Source organism: Pongo pygmaeus, chromosome 13, assembly GCF_028885625.2.
Source record: "Pongo pygmaeus isolate AG05252 chromosome 13, NHGRI_mPonPyg2-v2.0_pri, whole genome shotgun sequence".
NCBI lineage: Eukaryota > Metazoa > Chordata > Mammalia > Primates > Hominidae > Pongo > Pongo pygmaeus.
In genome coordinates, this window is record NC_072386.2 from 42693224 (window position 1) to 42709011 (window position 15788).

Genomic DNA, 15788 nt, shown 5'->3' on the forward strand with positions numbered 1-15788 from the left:
ACCGGGGTAAACCAAGCTGTCTGCTTTCTGAGGATAATCCAGGATCTTTTGTGATATCTTCATTTCTACCAGACTTTTGACTCGTGATTCATGTAACTTTCCTCTTTAGCATCCATCATCTCAATTATAAAACTCCTTCAAGTCTACAGTCTTTCTTGTTCTCTCAATCTCTCTCTCTCTCTCTCTCTCTCTCTCTGTGTGTGTGTGTGTGTGGGTGTGTGTATTTCAGCTAAATTCTAGATCATTCTCAGGAAAATGAAAACTTTCATTATTTTTTTCATGATAATCAGGTCCAGGGAAACTTGGAGGGCTGCCTCTAGCTCCTCTGGCCCTAATGTCTCTGTTAAAACATTATCTGAATCCCAGCACTTTGGGAGGCCAAGGCGGGCAGATCACAAGGTCAGGAGATCAAGACCATCCTGGCCAACATGGTGAAACCCCATCTCTACTAAAAATGCAAAAATTAGCCGGGCGTAGCAGCGCACACATGTAATCCCAGCTACTCGTTACTCCAGAGGCTGAGGCAGGAGAATTACTTGAACCCGGGAGGCAGAGGTTGCAGTGAGCTGAGATTGTGCTGCTGCACTCCAGCCTGGGTGACAGAGCAAGACTCCGTCTTAAAAAACAAAACAAAACAAACCATTATCTGAGTATTATCACCTCCTGCCTTCTCAATGATTTGCCACAGTGAGCATCTTTCTTTCTTTCCTTCCAATTCTCATCTTTGCCCCTGAGCAGGGACAATCCTTGTGTCTTCTCCAGGGAGACTACTTACTCCACAAACAACATGCCAAATTGTTCTGTATTCTATCTGACATGAACTTAAAAGATGAAAGTTCAGTGTCTTCGTCCCACTGCAGTCCCACCTCCCCTTGCAGCACCAGAACCCTTATTGTTTAGGTTCAGATGGGCAAAGTCTTGGACCAAAAAGGCAGTGTGGGAGAAAACTTCATGTGGGAGTCATCCCATCCTGCTAGCATAACAGATTTTAACAACTGCCAAACTTGAATCCCATGAACTGCATGACACCATAAATTAACATTCCTGGAATTGTATATGTTCTCAAAATTAGATGCTTTAATGGAAAGCAAATAAGCATGGAAACAATAAAGGGATACTAGGGGTAGGGTCACCTTGGTTTTACTGCTAACTCAATAGCTTGCTTTGTGATTTCATAAAATGTCCTTGTTTCACTTTAGGCCTAGAATAGCAAAATTTCAGTCTGATTCAGACTGTGTGCATGATGCCCAAGGATCAGCCCAACACGAATTATATAGATTAGTCACCTGAGAAGGTCAGTTGAGTAATCAGTCCAAATGTTTATTTCAATGGTAGATTAAGACTAGCAACCACAACCACCAACCATCCCCAATGCAATTATTTGATGGAATGCTTAACTTTCCATCTAGTGGAGGCACAGTCCTAGAAAAGCAGCAAGAATTCATTCTGTGTGGAACAGCTTGATTGTCATAGATTGTAGGCACCATAGAGAATCAGAGTGAAGAGCAATCACTGATTTAAATTGAGGTACAGCTGTGTCCTTATTTCATTTCAAAGAGTAATGAAGCAGAAATGCAGTGAGAGCTCACACATTTGGGTGGCTTGGGAACGGAACTGTTTTGGATATGTGAAAATGCAGATGGATCCAGGTTCCCAGTATGGCTCCACACAGTTCTCTCCCAGCTCCCTAGCAGTTCTCCGAGTCTTTCCAAGACCAAGGACCAGGACTCCAGCCCTCCTGGACTCTCCCAAGAGTTATTGTTTTCTTGTTGACTTCTCTTAGTTTTCCCCATCTTGAATCTGACTTTTATTTTCTTTCTATTTCTGGGTCTTCAAATGATTCTGTTAAGTCAATCTTCCATTTTGGAGTGCAAGTAAGGAATTACGTGGAGACAAGAGAGAGGAAAAAATGTCTTCTTCTGTGCTTACTTCCTTAGACAAGATTAGAAACGGGAAAATGTGAAATAGAATTGCAGGCTTTCCCATTTAAAACATGAAAGAGTCTGTTTTAAAAATTATATTGGCAGATAGATCTTATGGAAACAAACACTAGCTTAATTATTATGATGTAATTAACTTCCATCCAGTGAGCATGAGGGCAGAACATAAGTCTACAAACATCAGATGGATAAACATATTAAAGAGACAGAAACGTTATCAAGTAGAATGACATAAAGGCAAGTGGTAGCACAATGGGAAGAGAGGAGGACAAAGCTCTTTTGCCAGGAACTGGGGGTCTGTGGAATCTGGAAGTCTTAAAAGATGAAAGGTCAGTGTCTTCATCCCACTGCAGTCCCACCTCCCCTTGCTGTACCAGAGCCCTTATTGTTTAGGTTTAGATAGGCAAAGTCTTGGACCAAAGTATCAAGGGGAATAAAAAGTAAATGATTTACATTTCTGTTTTAGACTCTTAAATTAGACAGTAAAACCAAAAGATAATATCATATAATAAATTTAAGATGACTTTTAAAAAATTATGTCTAATGACTTTTTATGAGCCATTCCTAGGGAAAGCTATGTACCTTAAATGAACAATAATAGGATTATTAATAAGATAATAAAGATTTATGATTACATTTTCTAACACTCTCAGTTGTTAGCCACCCCCCTCAGCATAAGAACCTTTTTAAATTCAAAATGCCACAATTTCTGCATCAAGCTCTGTACAAAATATATGCTTAAATAATGTTGGCTTACTTTTAGAAGATTCTGATAAAAATAATATATGATATTTGCAGTTTATATTTTTTGATAACTTAGGATATAAATGTAGGGAGTGATAGTGATCCCCATCATTTTCTTTCTTTAGTAAGGCTGGAAACATACTGGGGAGTAAATGCATCTGTTCTATTTTTGTTTTGTCTACTTCAGAAAAGCCCAGTAATGAGCCAGGTTGAAAAAAAATATATTTGACTAGTTGAACAATGAAAAGGACTAAAAAATGGAAACTCTAAAAGAAATACATTTAATTTGTAAAGAATCCATTCCAAGAGCTCCATTACCCACCTCCTCTTATTAATTGGAATATTTAATCAGCTATGGTTGCTTGTGATAAATACCTCGGAAGTAACAATGCTGTTGAATTGTTTGACTTTGTCTGAAACCCTTCGGTTGAAGCCAGTGTTTTTCCAAGGTCTCAAATTATTCTAATATATTTCTTTGAAAAGAAAAAAAATCAGGTAAAGTGGCAAAAAGTAGTCTGGAATTTCCCTGAAATATTATTTCTATTGGAGGTTTTTAGGGGATACAGAAAATGTCCACTAACATACATTGGGGGAGAAGAAAAAACCATGAGCAGCTGACTAACTCTGGCTCCTTCCAGATAGGGAGGGACTGGGTTCCTCTCTCCCCTGGCATGAAATGCACTCAGGAGGAAGTGGATCTGAACTTGCTGAGATACTCACACACCGGGGCAATGGATTCCCAGAATCAAGATAGCTTCACCTTCTACCTTTGGGATGGCGACAACAGGTCCCCTGCTCTTGACTGTCAAATCACCATCAAGGACATGGAGAAAGGTAAAAGCATGTCATGTCTACCAAGATTTACTGGGATCAACTTTGCTAACTGGCATAAGTATTCCACATTTGTTTCTTTCTCTCTTTTTCCCTCCCTTCTTTCCTTTTTTCCTGCCACTCTTCATCTTTGAAATTCTATCATTTATATTTAGATCCTTTGGCTTCTCACCTGCTTTGCCTGGGACCTATGCGGTTCACAGAAGTAGCCAGTCCATTCATTATTTTAAAAAGTTTACTGGAAATTCAGCCTTGCACACAATATGGCTATACAGGCTACTTTAACTGTTAGGATTTTTTTGCTTTAAGTAAAATTTTACCAAATTGATATGTAACTCTAGTTTTATCTTCAGGAAGTGATCTATCACTGGAAAATGGAGTTTCAAAGGAAAAGTACTTCTAAAATAATAAAATAATAGATGAAAAATACATTTTAAAATTGAAAAATAATAAAGATAAACTTTGTCATTAGAAAGGCTGGAAGTTGCTGCTTCTTTCATTTTGAAAGTGCTAACATATACTCTTTAGGGACAAGGAAAGACACTATAAGATCAGCTTCTTGTGAGTTAATTAAGCAGAGTCAGTTGTATAAATGGTGAATGGGGGAGAGTTAAATGGAAGATGGAGGAGAGTTTGTTTAAAAAGCTCAGCAAGGAAGAGTAGAAGCTCTTGATACCCAACTGTTACTACCCTGTAATTTTGCTTCAGCTTATGTGAGGATCATATCTCATTCATCTGTATTATCCCAGGATCTAGATATTCCGAGGATGAAGCATAATCTTAGATCCTCAGTACATGCTTGATTGACTGAATGTTTCCCTTTTTTGCCTTGGCTGCCAGGAAGCTCAGAGGTAAATTGAATGCTTAAGTGCAATAATAAAAAAAAAAAAATCTTGCTTTATGTGTGGCAGAATTATAATTGTCCTAAATTTTTAAAAAATTAATTCAGTTTGATCTTGAGATGTTTACATTGAGCTGTGTAATAATATATTTTATTTGCTTATTTCCTGGTTGTAAATGTGTTCCTTAAAGAAGTCTAATGAGTGATTTCAGATAAGCTAGATGTTGCTGTACACATTTATCTCTCCCTGCAAAATAACTATGTTCATCATAAATATATATCCAGGCAAAATTTAATACAAGTAATATATTAGGGCAGGGAACTAGTGTATTAGAGTAGGCCACCTTCTCATTGGCTCAGCACAACACAATTTTACAGTGACACAGGAAAGCTCTGTTCCACATAGTCATCTAGGGACTCTTTATATCTAGACATTCCCTTATTCTGAAGGCCTTAGAGTCACTCAAGAAGTGAGATATGGAAGAAAATTAGGGGATGTCATGCACTAGGTGTGAAGGTTGTGTACCTCTCTTGTACACATTCCAGTGGCTGAATCACAGTCACATGCCACATTAAGAGAGGCTGGGCAATAGAAACTTTAGCTTTGCACCCAGGAAGAAAGGAAATAAAGTTGGCCAGTGCGTTGCCAGACTCTGCTGCAATCGACATGTGATTATTTTCTTTTTTTTTTTTTTTTTTCTTTTATTGTAATTATTATTATTATTATTATTATTATACTTTAGGTTTTATGGTACATGTGCCCAATGTGCAGTAAGTTACATGTGTATACATGTGCCATGCTGGTGCACTGCACCCACCAACTCGTCATCTAGCATTAGGTATATCTCCCAATGTTATCCCTCCCCCCTCCCCCCAACCCACAACAGTCCCTGAAGTGTGATGTTCCCCTTCCTGTGTCCATGTGTTCTCATTGTTCAATTCCCACCTATGAGTGAGAATATGGAACTAGAAATTCCATTTGACCCAGCCATCCCATTACTGGGTATATACCCAAAGGACTATAAATCATGCTGCTATAAAGACACATGCACACGTATGTTTATTGCGGCATTATTCACAATGACATGTGATTATTTTCTAAAAGGATTTTTGAAAACCTACAGCAAGTAGACACATTATCCTATTAACATTTTCAGTTCAAATTTTTTCTTCTTTGTTTCTTCTTACAAAGTGGTGTTTTGTCACTGTACAGTTTTTTGTTTTGTTTTGTTTTGTTTTGTTTTACTTAACATGAGTTTTTTCAGGTTGCTGCATAACTTTGTAGCCATAATTGATTATCTCTAAACAAGACTATACTAAAGAGTTAGATTTAATCACAACCTTAAAATTGAGCATTTGGTTGTTTCCATTTGGGAGCTATTATAAATAACATTAAGCTTCCCAATTGCTGTGTTGCTGTGTCTTCTGATTTGCACAGTGGCAGAAATGATGTTGAGATCTTTCAGATAAGTTTAGGAGGGCATTGTCTATAGTTGACTCTAACCTACACTCTGCCCTTACAGTGCTGAAAAATTGCATCAAGGCAAGAGCTGGTTGCTCTTCCTCCCCTCAGGTCCATTTCCTGCTCCTGGTGAAACCTCTCATGGGTGCTTTGTGTTTCCCCCACCTAATTCATTCTTTTTACTTCCTTGACGTATTCATCTTGCTTCTGTCTGTAGCATCTGTGGCTAAGGTTTTGATTTAAATTTAGAATGGTCTTTGATTCTACGTAGGACTGAAGTTGCATAGCATTTTGAGATAAAAGCATAGTATATGAAAAGACCAATTTAGTAATCTGAAATAGCGTTTTCCAATCATGGCACCATTGACGTTTTGGGATGCAGGATTCTTTGTTGCAGGTGACTCCCTTGTGCATCGTAAAATGTTTAGCAGCATCCCAGGCCTCTGAATCTAGAAGCCAGTAGCAACTCCCAGTTATGACAACCAAAAATGTCTCCAGACATTGCCAAATGTCCCTTGGGGAGCAAAATTGCCTGTCATTGAGAACCATTGGTTAAAATTGTACCACTTTGATGGTTTATTTGTATTTCTTATTTCTTCATGAGACTGAGTATCTTTAACAAAAATTTTTGGCCACCGTGTTTTTAAATTCAGAAATAGCTTGGCATTTACATCACGTGTTTTTCTTTTTGGATATTCACCCTTTTAGTATTAGTTCACAAGAGCTCCCTAGATATTAAAGACAGGGAACAAAATAATGCAGTGTTTAAAGCTCATGCTCTGGACTGAGATGGCTTGCGTACGAATTCTCACTCGATGTTTTATTAATTGTGTGACCACAAGCAGGTAAGTTAGCATTTCTATACCTTAGCTTCCTCATTTATAATCTGGGGATATGATATGACAGTACCTCACAAGATTAGTGTGAAGTGTAAGGATCTTTTGTTCTGTACCTGACACAGAGTAGAAGCTCTATATTTGAGATATGATCACTTTGTGATGGACCTCTGGTGAACAAAATTCAATTATGATCCCTAGTTTGTGAAACTGCATCATTGGTCCATGTGTGACCCACTTCTACCTTCCTCAGTCATACATTTTTTTAAAAAAATAGTGGTGAATTATGCATAACACAAAATGTACCATCTTAACCATTTTTAAGTGTACCAGTTCATAGTGTTAAATATATTCATGTTGTTGTCCATCCAATCTCCAGAATTTTTTTATCTCAGAAAACTAAAAGTCTATACCCATTAAATAATGACTCCTCATTTCCCCCTCCCTGGCAACTATTGTGCTATGTTCTGTTTCTATGAGTTTTGCTACTCTAGGTACTTCATGTAAGTGGAATCATATAGTATATATCTTTTCATGACTGGCTTATTTCACTTAGCATAATGTCCTCAAGGTTCATGCATGTTGTAGCATGTGCCAGGACTCCCTTCCCTTTTAAGGCTGAATGGTATTACAGTGCATGTGTATGCCACATTTTGTTATATCCACTCATCTGTTGAGAGGCACTTGAGTTGTTTGCATCTCTTGGCTATTGTGAATAATCCTGATATGAATATGGTTGTATAAATATACATTTAAAAAATATATCATGAACATTTGTGCAACTATCACACAATTGAAGGACTGGAATATTAATAATAGACATCCTCCTACATTCTCCAGAAAAAAATACCATTCTAAATTTTGTATTTTTTCTTACTTTTATCATTTTCTCAGCTTGTTCATATAACTAATGAATGTTAATAAACTACATCTGTGTTGTTCCATGTAGCTGTAGTTCATTCATTTGACTACTGCATGAAATTCAGTTGTATGAATAGAACACAGTTTGTGTATACATTCACATTTTGAAAAGGCATTTGGGTTGCATGTAATGCTTTCAATTACAGACAGTACTGCAATGACCATTTGGGTGCATGTCTCCAAGGGTAGCAGGGCAAGTGTTTCTTTCAAGTACATAGCTGGGGTGGAATTGCTGGGTCAAGGCATATGTGAACATTCGACTCTTTACAGAATAATGCCAAATCTTGTACCAATTTACACTCTTTCCAAAATTGTATGTAAGACTCTCTTGATCTATGTCTTCCTCAACACTTTGTACAGCCAGGCTTCTACATCCTTGCCAATCAAAAAGTTATGAGATGACAATTTGTCATGATATTTGTATTTCCATAATTACTAATGAGCTTGAGCATTTAAAAATATCTTTACTGGCCATGTGAATTTCTTCTTCTGTGAAATATCTGCTCATGCCTTTTGGTTAATTATTTTTATTCATAATAGTTATATAAACCTTTCTATGTCATATTAATTTGATTTTTGCACAGATTTGGCCTTTGTCTTCTGCCTTTGCCTTGGACATAATATATTTTTTAATATGATTATTGACCATAACCTCTTATGTCATGTAGGTGATATTGTCATCCTTACAAAACCACTCGTGGTGTCTAAAGGTGATAGAGGTTTCTTAACAACCACCACTCTCCTGGCTGTGGACGGAACAGACAAGCCTGAGGAACTGCTCTATGTCATCACCTCCCCTCCACGATATGGCCAGATCGAATATGTTCACTATCCTGGAGTTCCCATTACAAGCTTCAGCCAAATGGATATAGTGGGGCAGACAGTTTGCTATGTACACAAGAGCAAGGTGACTGTCTCCAGTGACAGATTCAGGTGAGCCCCATGGAAACTTTTCAAACCCCTTCTTTGGATTAATACTTACAGAAAAGGAGATCTGTTAATGTGCTTCACTGTAGTAACCATTTCACAAAATACATGTATCTTATAACATCACGCTGTATACCTTAAATATATAGAATGAAATCTGTTTTTTTAAAAAAAGGAAAGAAAAGGAGAAAAAAATGAGTCATTTTTCAGCTCTGGTGCAGCTGTGTTTTTCTTTTACTGCCTTGTTGTGTGTAAGGTGAAGCCACACAATTAAAATGACAGCAGCAAAGCAAGAAATTAGGGCCTGTTATTGAAAAATAAACACAGTAAACAGATCTTTATGCAAGTTCTGCTACGAGGAGAAATGTGAAAAGCTGAGGCTCCCAGCTAAAGATAGATCTGGAAAAGTCATTTCCCTCTTTTTGGAGTATGTTTTTCTGTCTGATGAAAAGGCATTTATTAGTAAACATTTGGCATAAGCAGACACTGCCTTTTGACACAATGTGTTCTGGTAACTATATCATAAATCATGTTGTCATAAAGTAGATCATATTTCCCCATAGAAACAATGTTATAATTGGGGGCTGCACACCTGTTCCAGAATTCTGTGTCAAATAAATCATTGGAATGAATAACAGTCTGGTGAAAAGGCAAAGATACAACATTAGTGAAAATCTACATTCATTTAAAATATGGAAATTTGTTTCAAGTCACATAAAGCAAGAGCAAGTCCAGAAGATCTATAATCTCGCAGCTCTCAAAGCTGGCTGATCCTGAGGTCCTGGAGAGAAACACAGATCCCCAGGCCGGGCATGAGAACTGGGAAATGTTGGACTTTGAACGAACCATTGTATACAATCCAGTTTTGAGTTCTGTCAATTCAGAAGGAGGCCTGGAGAGCACTGATTTGTCTATTGTACACCCACACTTTTGGCTCCTGATGCAATTTTCACCATGTCACAATACAGTCTTCTAAAGAGCACTATAAAATAACATAAATGGAGCATACTCCTGTATTATTCAGTGGGTTCCCATAAACTATCAAGTATCACTGTCACACCCATGTTCGAATATCACTGTCCTCTATCTTACTTTTACCTATCTAAATTCAGTATATCTGCTCTGATAAACACTGGTTAAATGTCAGTAAAGAGGATGCTGCTCACCTTTTTAGCATTAAAATGATTTTTGAAAGCTGATTTGGATAATCCAACAAAACAAAACAAAAAATCCCAGAAAGCTGGAACTAATATCTTATTTTTTTCTCTTGATAAATGTGCCTTAACAAGCAGGTAATCATTTAATTGATCAATATTTTAACTAGTTCAGTCTTTGAGTGTTGCTAGGCATTCACTAAAATGTGAGATGTGGGGATTCCTTTTCAAGCTGGCTCTTTTGTTTGAGAGATGGAGTAGTGAAGTTAAGATACAGGCTTGGGGGCAAGAACTGCCTGAGCGACTCACAACTCTGTGACCATCATCAGGTTACACAACCTCCTGTGCTCTTGTTTCCTCTTCTTTGAAATGGAATGATGCTCGTGGCACCTGCCGCACAAGGTTGTGGGAGGTTTATATGAGCTTATGCATGTAAAGTATTAGTAGAACAACACCTGGCACATAGGAAGAGCTAAGTAAGTGTTAGCTACTACTCTTATTGTCATTGTTGTTGTTGTCATTATATTCTTTCCTTGACGACCTTCTTCCGATCTTTACAACACCAAGTATGATCTTGAAGGAGGAAAGGAGTTAACGAGAGGAGCAATGATTGTTCTTTTTTTCCTGTTTGCTAATGGAGGCTGGGTGCTTCTTGGCTTAATACATTTGTACATTTGTATCAGATCCAGGGCTTTTAATTTTACATGCATTTCTGGAACTTCTAGCTTCTTTCCTTTCCTGCTTCCCTCCGTCAATGCCCGCAGGACAGTCTGCTGAAGACATTAGTGATTGTCTTGAAGAAACCAGTGACCTTGCTGGAGAACACAGGACTGAATGCATAAAGATGTTGAGAAATGAAGGTTAGATATTAATCGAATGGTGAGAATAAAGAACAAAACCTCCATATGTAAGGATTAGCAATACTGTAAAAATTTCCTAATTTGCATCTAGAGAAAGTCTTATTAGATGGCATTTTAGAAATCATTTATCCTAGGCATTTCTACATTTGTAGATCCTCAGATAATTGCCAGAGAGAACTACAAAATGCAAATTCTTGGGCCTTAACCCAGAGAGGCAACTTTGGTAAGTCCAGTCTCAGGCCCAGAAATCTGTATTTTTGAAAGATATCTTCAGGTAATTCTGATGCAGTCAGGACTAGCCATCAATAGTCTGGTCTAGTCTGTTGTTCTGAATTGTTCTGAGGAGCCTCAAGAATTTATGGAAGTTGGGACTGGGGCAGTGGCTCCCGCCTGTAATCCCAGCACTTTAGGAGGACGAGGCAGGTGGATCACCTGAGGCCAGGAGTTCGAGACCAGCCTGGCCAACATGGCGAAACCCCATCTCTACTAAAAATACAAAAAATTAGCTGGGAGTGGTGGTGGGCACCTGTAATCCTAGCTACTTAGGAGGCCGAGGCAGGAGAATCGCTTCAGCCCGGGAGGCAGAAGTTGCAGTGAGCCACAATGGTGCCACTACACTCCAGCCTAGGCAATAAGAGCAAAATTCCGTCTCAAAAAAAAAAAAAAAAAAAGAATTTATAGAAGCCTTTTTAGGGCCTCCCAGAGACTGAGATTCTGGGGCCTTCAGCCCAATGTACTGATGGAACTTAGGTGTGTGCGTTGTGTGTGAGTGTGTGTGGGTGTTGATACTAAAAACAGTGCTATAAATACTATAAAACTAAATATAAGAAAACAAATTTTTTATGCTTGCTAGTATTCAGTTTTTAGTAGTTAAAAGGTTTCCTTTTAAATACATTGATTCAAGTTAAAAATTGAATTGATAGAAAGCAAACTAGTAAATAATAAGAGTACACATAGTACAGGCATATGGCAAAAATATGGTTTCAATTACTCAAGATTAGGAAACAAGGTTTTAGGGAGAAAATAAACAACAAAGGCTGGAAAGTATTGATTTGGTGCAATCCCTTATTTACACATAGGAAAGCTAGCATTGCCTGAACACCTGCAATGCACCAGAGAATGTCCTGGACTCTTTTTTGTATGTTATTTTTCTTAAGCCTTATGACACCACCTTGCGAGAGATGCAGTAGTGTTCCCATTGTACACATGAGAAAACCAAGGTTCCAAGAGGCAAAGGAAGTCACCTAAACTGACATAACTGAGTATCACTGCTGAATTTGGGGCTCAGAGCTCATTTCCAGTGGAAGGTTCTTTCCATTATACCTCGTTGTACCAAAAATTTGTGGAGAATATGCATTTGTGTGAAGGAACCTCCTCAATGTGTCATTCTGATATTTGGCCAGCAGTTTTACATATTTATAATGGAAGAGCCTAGCATCTGCCCAAAACCCGAATTTTAATCTTGTCATTTCACTAACCCAATCACGGACTGCTATGTTGTTTGTCAAGTGGCGCTAAACCAAAGCTGAAAGCCTGTTTTAATGAAAGTGTGATCATGGTGCTTTTTAAAAATTAAATATATGCAACCAATCTAATCACCTAAATTTATGTTGCTTGCTGTTAAATTTGGCAAGGAATTTGGCTGGGTAGAAGAGATAAATTCTGTGGCAGAGGATTTTCCCCCCTTCCCTTTTTAATGTAAGCTATGGCAGCATTAATTAAATGGGGGAGTTTAATAGTCAGATTTTACCTTCTGCAAAAATATTTTGTGAATCATAAATTTCTCCTGCATTGTTTGGTGCTGCTGGCCTGGAAGAAAGATTTGGCAGCATGTTCTAGGACAGATGACACCGAGTGATTAGCAAGCTGACTTCAGCTGCTGGCAGCCGGGTACTAAAAGAACATGCTAATGTCCTCCATTTTGACATGCCGGCTGGACTTTTTTTTTTTTTTTTTTTTTTCTGAGGAGCTGGCGCTATTTATGATTCCATTTTTATCTCTTAAATGCCATGACAGATGGCAGCTTCTTCAGCCAACTCTATTGCCAGGCAATGCAGAAAGCTTGAAAGCACCGTGGTAATGGTGAAATCAGACCAGGCAGGCACCCCAGTCAAATCTGAGAGTTATTCCCCAAATTTTATGAGAACAGTGGTCATCTTGGCTGCATCTCTTCTCAGGGGGATGTAACAAAGGAAATTAAACAAAATGGACCCACAGAAGGAGCTGCTACCACCAACTTCTTCACCTCAGAATGGATACCAACATAGCAATAGCTTTATGGTTTTAAACATTGAGAATATGTTTGGAGGATTTAGGGGAGGGGGTATTTGGAAGACCATCTGATCGATCAGCTTTTCCAGACATGAACAGCACTGACCTTTTTTCACTTGTTCTGCTAGCTTTATTTTGACTGGGATCTCAACCATAACTATTCATTCTGTCCCTCTCTCTGATGATGTCTCTCTGCCTGTGAGTGGTTTGCACTGTTACTTGTGAAAGTGGAATGATGTATTTGATCCAGTCATGTTTAGAAATTGCATCATTTTCACCCCTGGCTTATTAGCTTTAGGTCAGCACAGACAGCTGCCTTGGTGTCCCAGATAGGAGCGCTGGCCTCAGAAAACATATTTCTTTCTCTTCTGTGGTCTGTGGCCTGCGTGCCCTCACTCCCATCTGTCTGATGGCAGGCTGCCTGTTTCCAACGTGGGCAGATCGCAATCATCCAGCAGGGAGGGGTTTGAGATGGACAGCCTGGATCGTAAGACAACTTCAGTGACCTCACAGAGGCCATGCACGCATCGAGTAGATGTGGCCGTCCTGAGATGAGCTTTGAGGACCCCGTCAGGCATTCTTGCAATTCAGTCTCCAGAGAGGAAAGTCAGAATTAGATATTCAAGATGGCCGCCTCTGATGGAGTCCCTGACACTCACTCAAGCTTGCATTTGGGTTTGTTGCTCCTGGTCCCATCTCTCCCCTTCTTTCTTCTTCCTTCTCTGCTGATATTTGATATACTTTTAATAGTGCACAATGTCTATAGCTCTACAATTAATGCTAATGCTAAAAATACACGTCCTTTGGCTTATATTTCCACTAAGGTACCAATGGCTGATTTAACACTCTCCACAGAGCACATTTGATACAGGGATCTGGTAAGGAACAGAGAGCCAGTTTAATGTGAAACACGGTAGAATGAGAGGTGTGAAACATATTTCTGGAGGGGGAAGATGGGAAAAAGGGAACTTGGAGGCACTGAGGGAGCACCTAGCCTCCTTCTTATTTTATTGTGGGTCAGATGATAGGATCTGGGGGGAATATGAAAAAGCAACAGAAAAACAATAGAATAAAGGCATAACTCTGTTCTCAGGCTCTGCCTTAGAAATAAAGCATAATTTTATACCTAAAAATGTATATCAATTTACTTTTGAAACTGTGAAGGTGACTAAGTAAAAAGTTTGAAGAACAGACATGTTTTTCTAGGTTCCTTTATTTTCTTTTTTAAAATTATTTTTCTTTTTTTTAAGATGGGTTTTTGCCATGTTGCCCAGGCTGGTCTCAAACTCCTGAGCTCGAGCGCTCCACCCACCCCAGACACTCCCAGAGTGTCCGAACTATAGGCGTGAGCTACCGCGCCTGACTTCCTTTCCTTCCCTTCCCTTCCCTCCCCTCCCCTCCCTCCCCCCTCTCCCCCCCTCCCCTCCCTCCCCTCCCTCCCCTCCCTTCCCTTCTTTTCCTTTCCTCTTTTTTTTTTTCTGAGACAGGATCTCTGTCTGTTGCCCAGGCTGGAGTGCGGTGGCACGTTCATGGCTCACTGTAGCCTCGACCTCCCAGGATCAAGTGATCCTTCCACCTCAGCCTCCCTAGTAGCTGGGGCTACAGGCACGCACCACACCCAGCTAAATTTTGTATTTTTTGTAGAGAAAGGGTTTTGCCATGTTACCCAGGCTGATATCGAAGTCCTGGACTCAAGCCATCTGCCCGCCTCGGCCTGCCAAGGTACTGGGTTTACAGGTGTGAGCCACTGCACCGGCCTCTTTTTTTTTTAAATAAATAATTGATTTTTATAAACGCCTCATGATCCAGTGATGAAATTGCCCAATTTGTTAAAAATATACTTATCAAAGGTTTAATTTTATGAAAGGAAAACTGATTGGTTTGTTTTAAGGAAACTATGTGATTTTGCTCAATCTATAATTCTAAAGGTAATTGAATACCTTTATTCAAAGTGTAAAAAATGCTGCTGTGGGGGAAATGTATGAGGTTTCATTCTTTACAAGTCGAGGTGTGTGAAATGTCAAAATTTACTTTATTTGTTGTATTTCACTTAGCAATTTTAACTTTTTGGACATAGATTTCCTTTTTCTTTGCATCAAATCAGACATATTTTCCTTGTCGACAGTCTTATTAACTAGATAATTAGAAAACTAAAAAACTTCAGCATAGCCTTCAAAGCAATATCAGTACTCAGCCAAACTCATCTCTTTATACTTTTTGTCTAACTGCCCTCCCCGTGTCCATGGTCACAGGCAGGCTCTGGTTGACTCGTTGCTCTCAGGCAGGCTGGTTGACTCGTTGCTCTCACACTATCTAGTTTCAGGTTTCTTCGTGCTCAAAAGGATCAATGCTCAAACCCTGAAGGACAAGACACATTTCACAAAGAATAAAGGGATTATTAGTCAAATCTGCCAGATTTGAAAAATAAATATAAACGCCATACCTTCTCTAGTTAAAAAAGAACTTCCAAAGAAAATACACAATTTATATATGTATATAAAATTTATATGTAAAAATGTTATGTATAGTTTATATATTCTACAAAAACATTATTTTTTGAGGTTTTTGTATCAGTGGAGTAGAAGAGTGCATCCTCCACGAATATTTCCAGCAACTATGGTACATAGAGAAAAGCTAATAAGACACAACTCTGTGATTATTTCTAAGTACATTTCGTTGGTGTACAGTGAATTTGTCAGTCCCATTGGATAGTAATGATTTCCTAACTTTTTGGAGTTTTAATATTGTGCCTTGTTTGCATAATTTCATGATACTCTTAATCTTATTGAAATAAAAATTACATATTGTAATGCTACAAAGATCATTTAAATCAGTGTTATTGTGAAATTGGCTTCAGTAGGTAGAATGTGATTTCATGATCAATAGAATCGAAAGCACATTATGGTATCACAAACCTAAGGCTGTAAGAAAGATTTTGCTTATCTTGAATGTGTATCATTTCAGCTTGCTTTTTATAATTTTGCAATGGCGCTCAGGCACC

General features: G+C 38.6%; 1 protein-coding gene across 8 annotated transcripts in view; it reads left to right on the forward strand.

The window, feature by feature from the left end:
• Nucleotides 1-15788, forward strand: part of FREM1 (FRAS1 related extracellular matrix 1) — a 256761-nt gene that overhangs the window by 199880 nt on the left and 41093 nt on the right. For all 8 annotated transcript variants that reach the window (XM_063649502.1, XM_063649503.1, XM_063649501.1 and 5 more), the window contains 2 exons: nt 3323-3518; nt 8244-8508. In XM_063649502.1, the coding sequence (XP_063505572.1) occupies nt 3323-3518; nt 8244-8508 (461 nt within the window). The remainder of the gene's footprint in view (nt 1-3322; nt 3519-8243; nt 8509-15788) is intronic.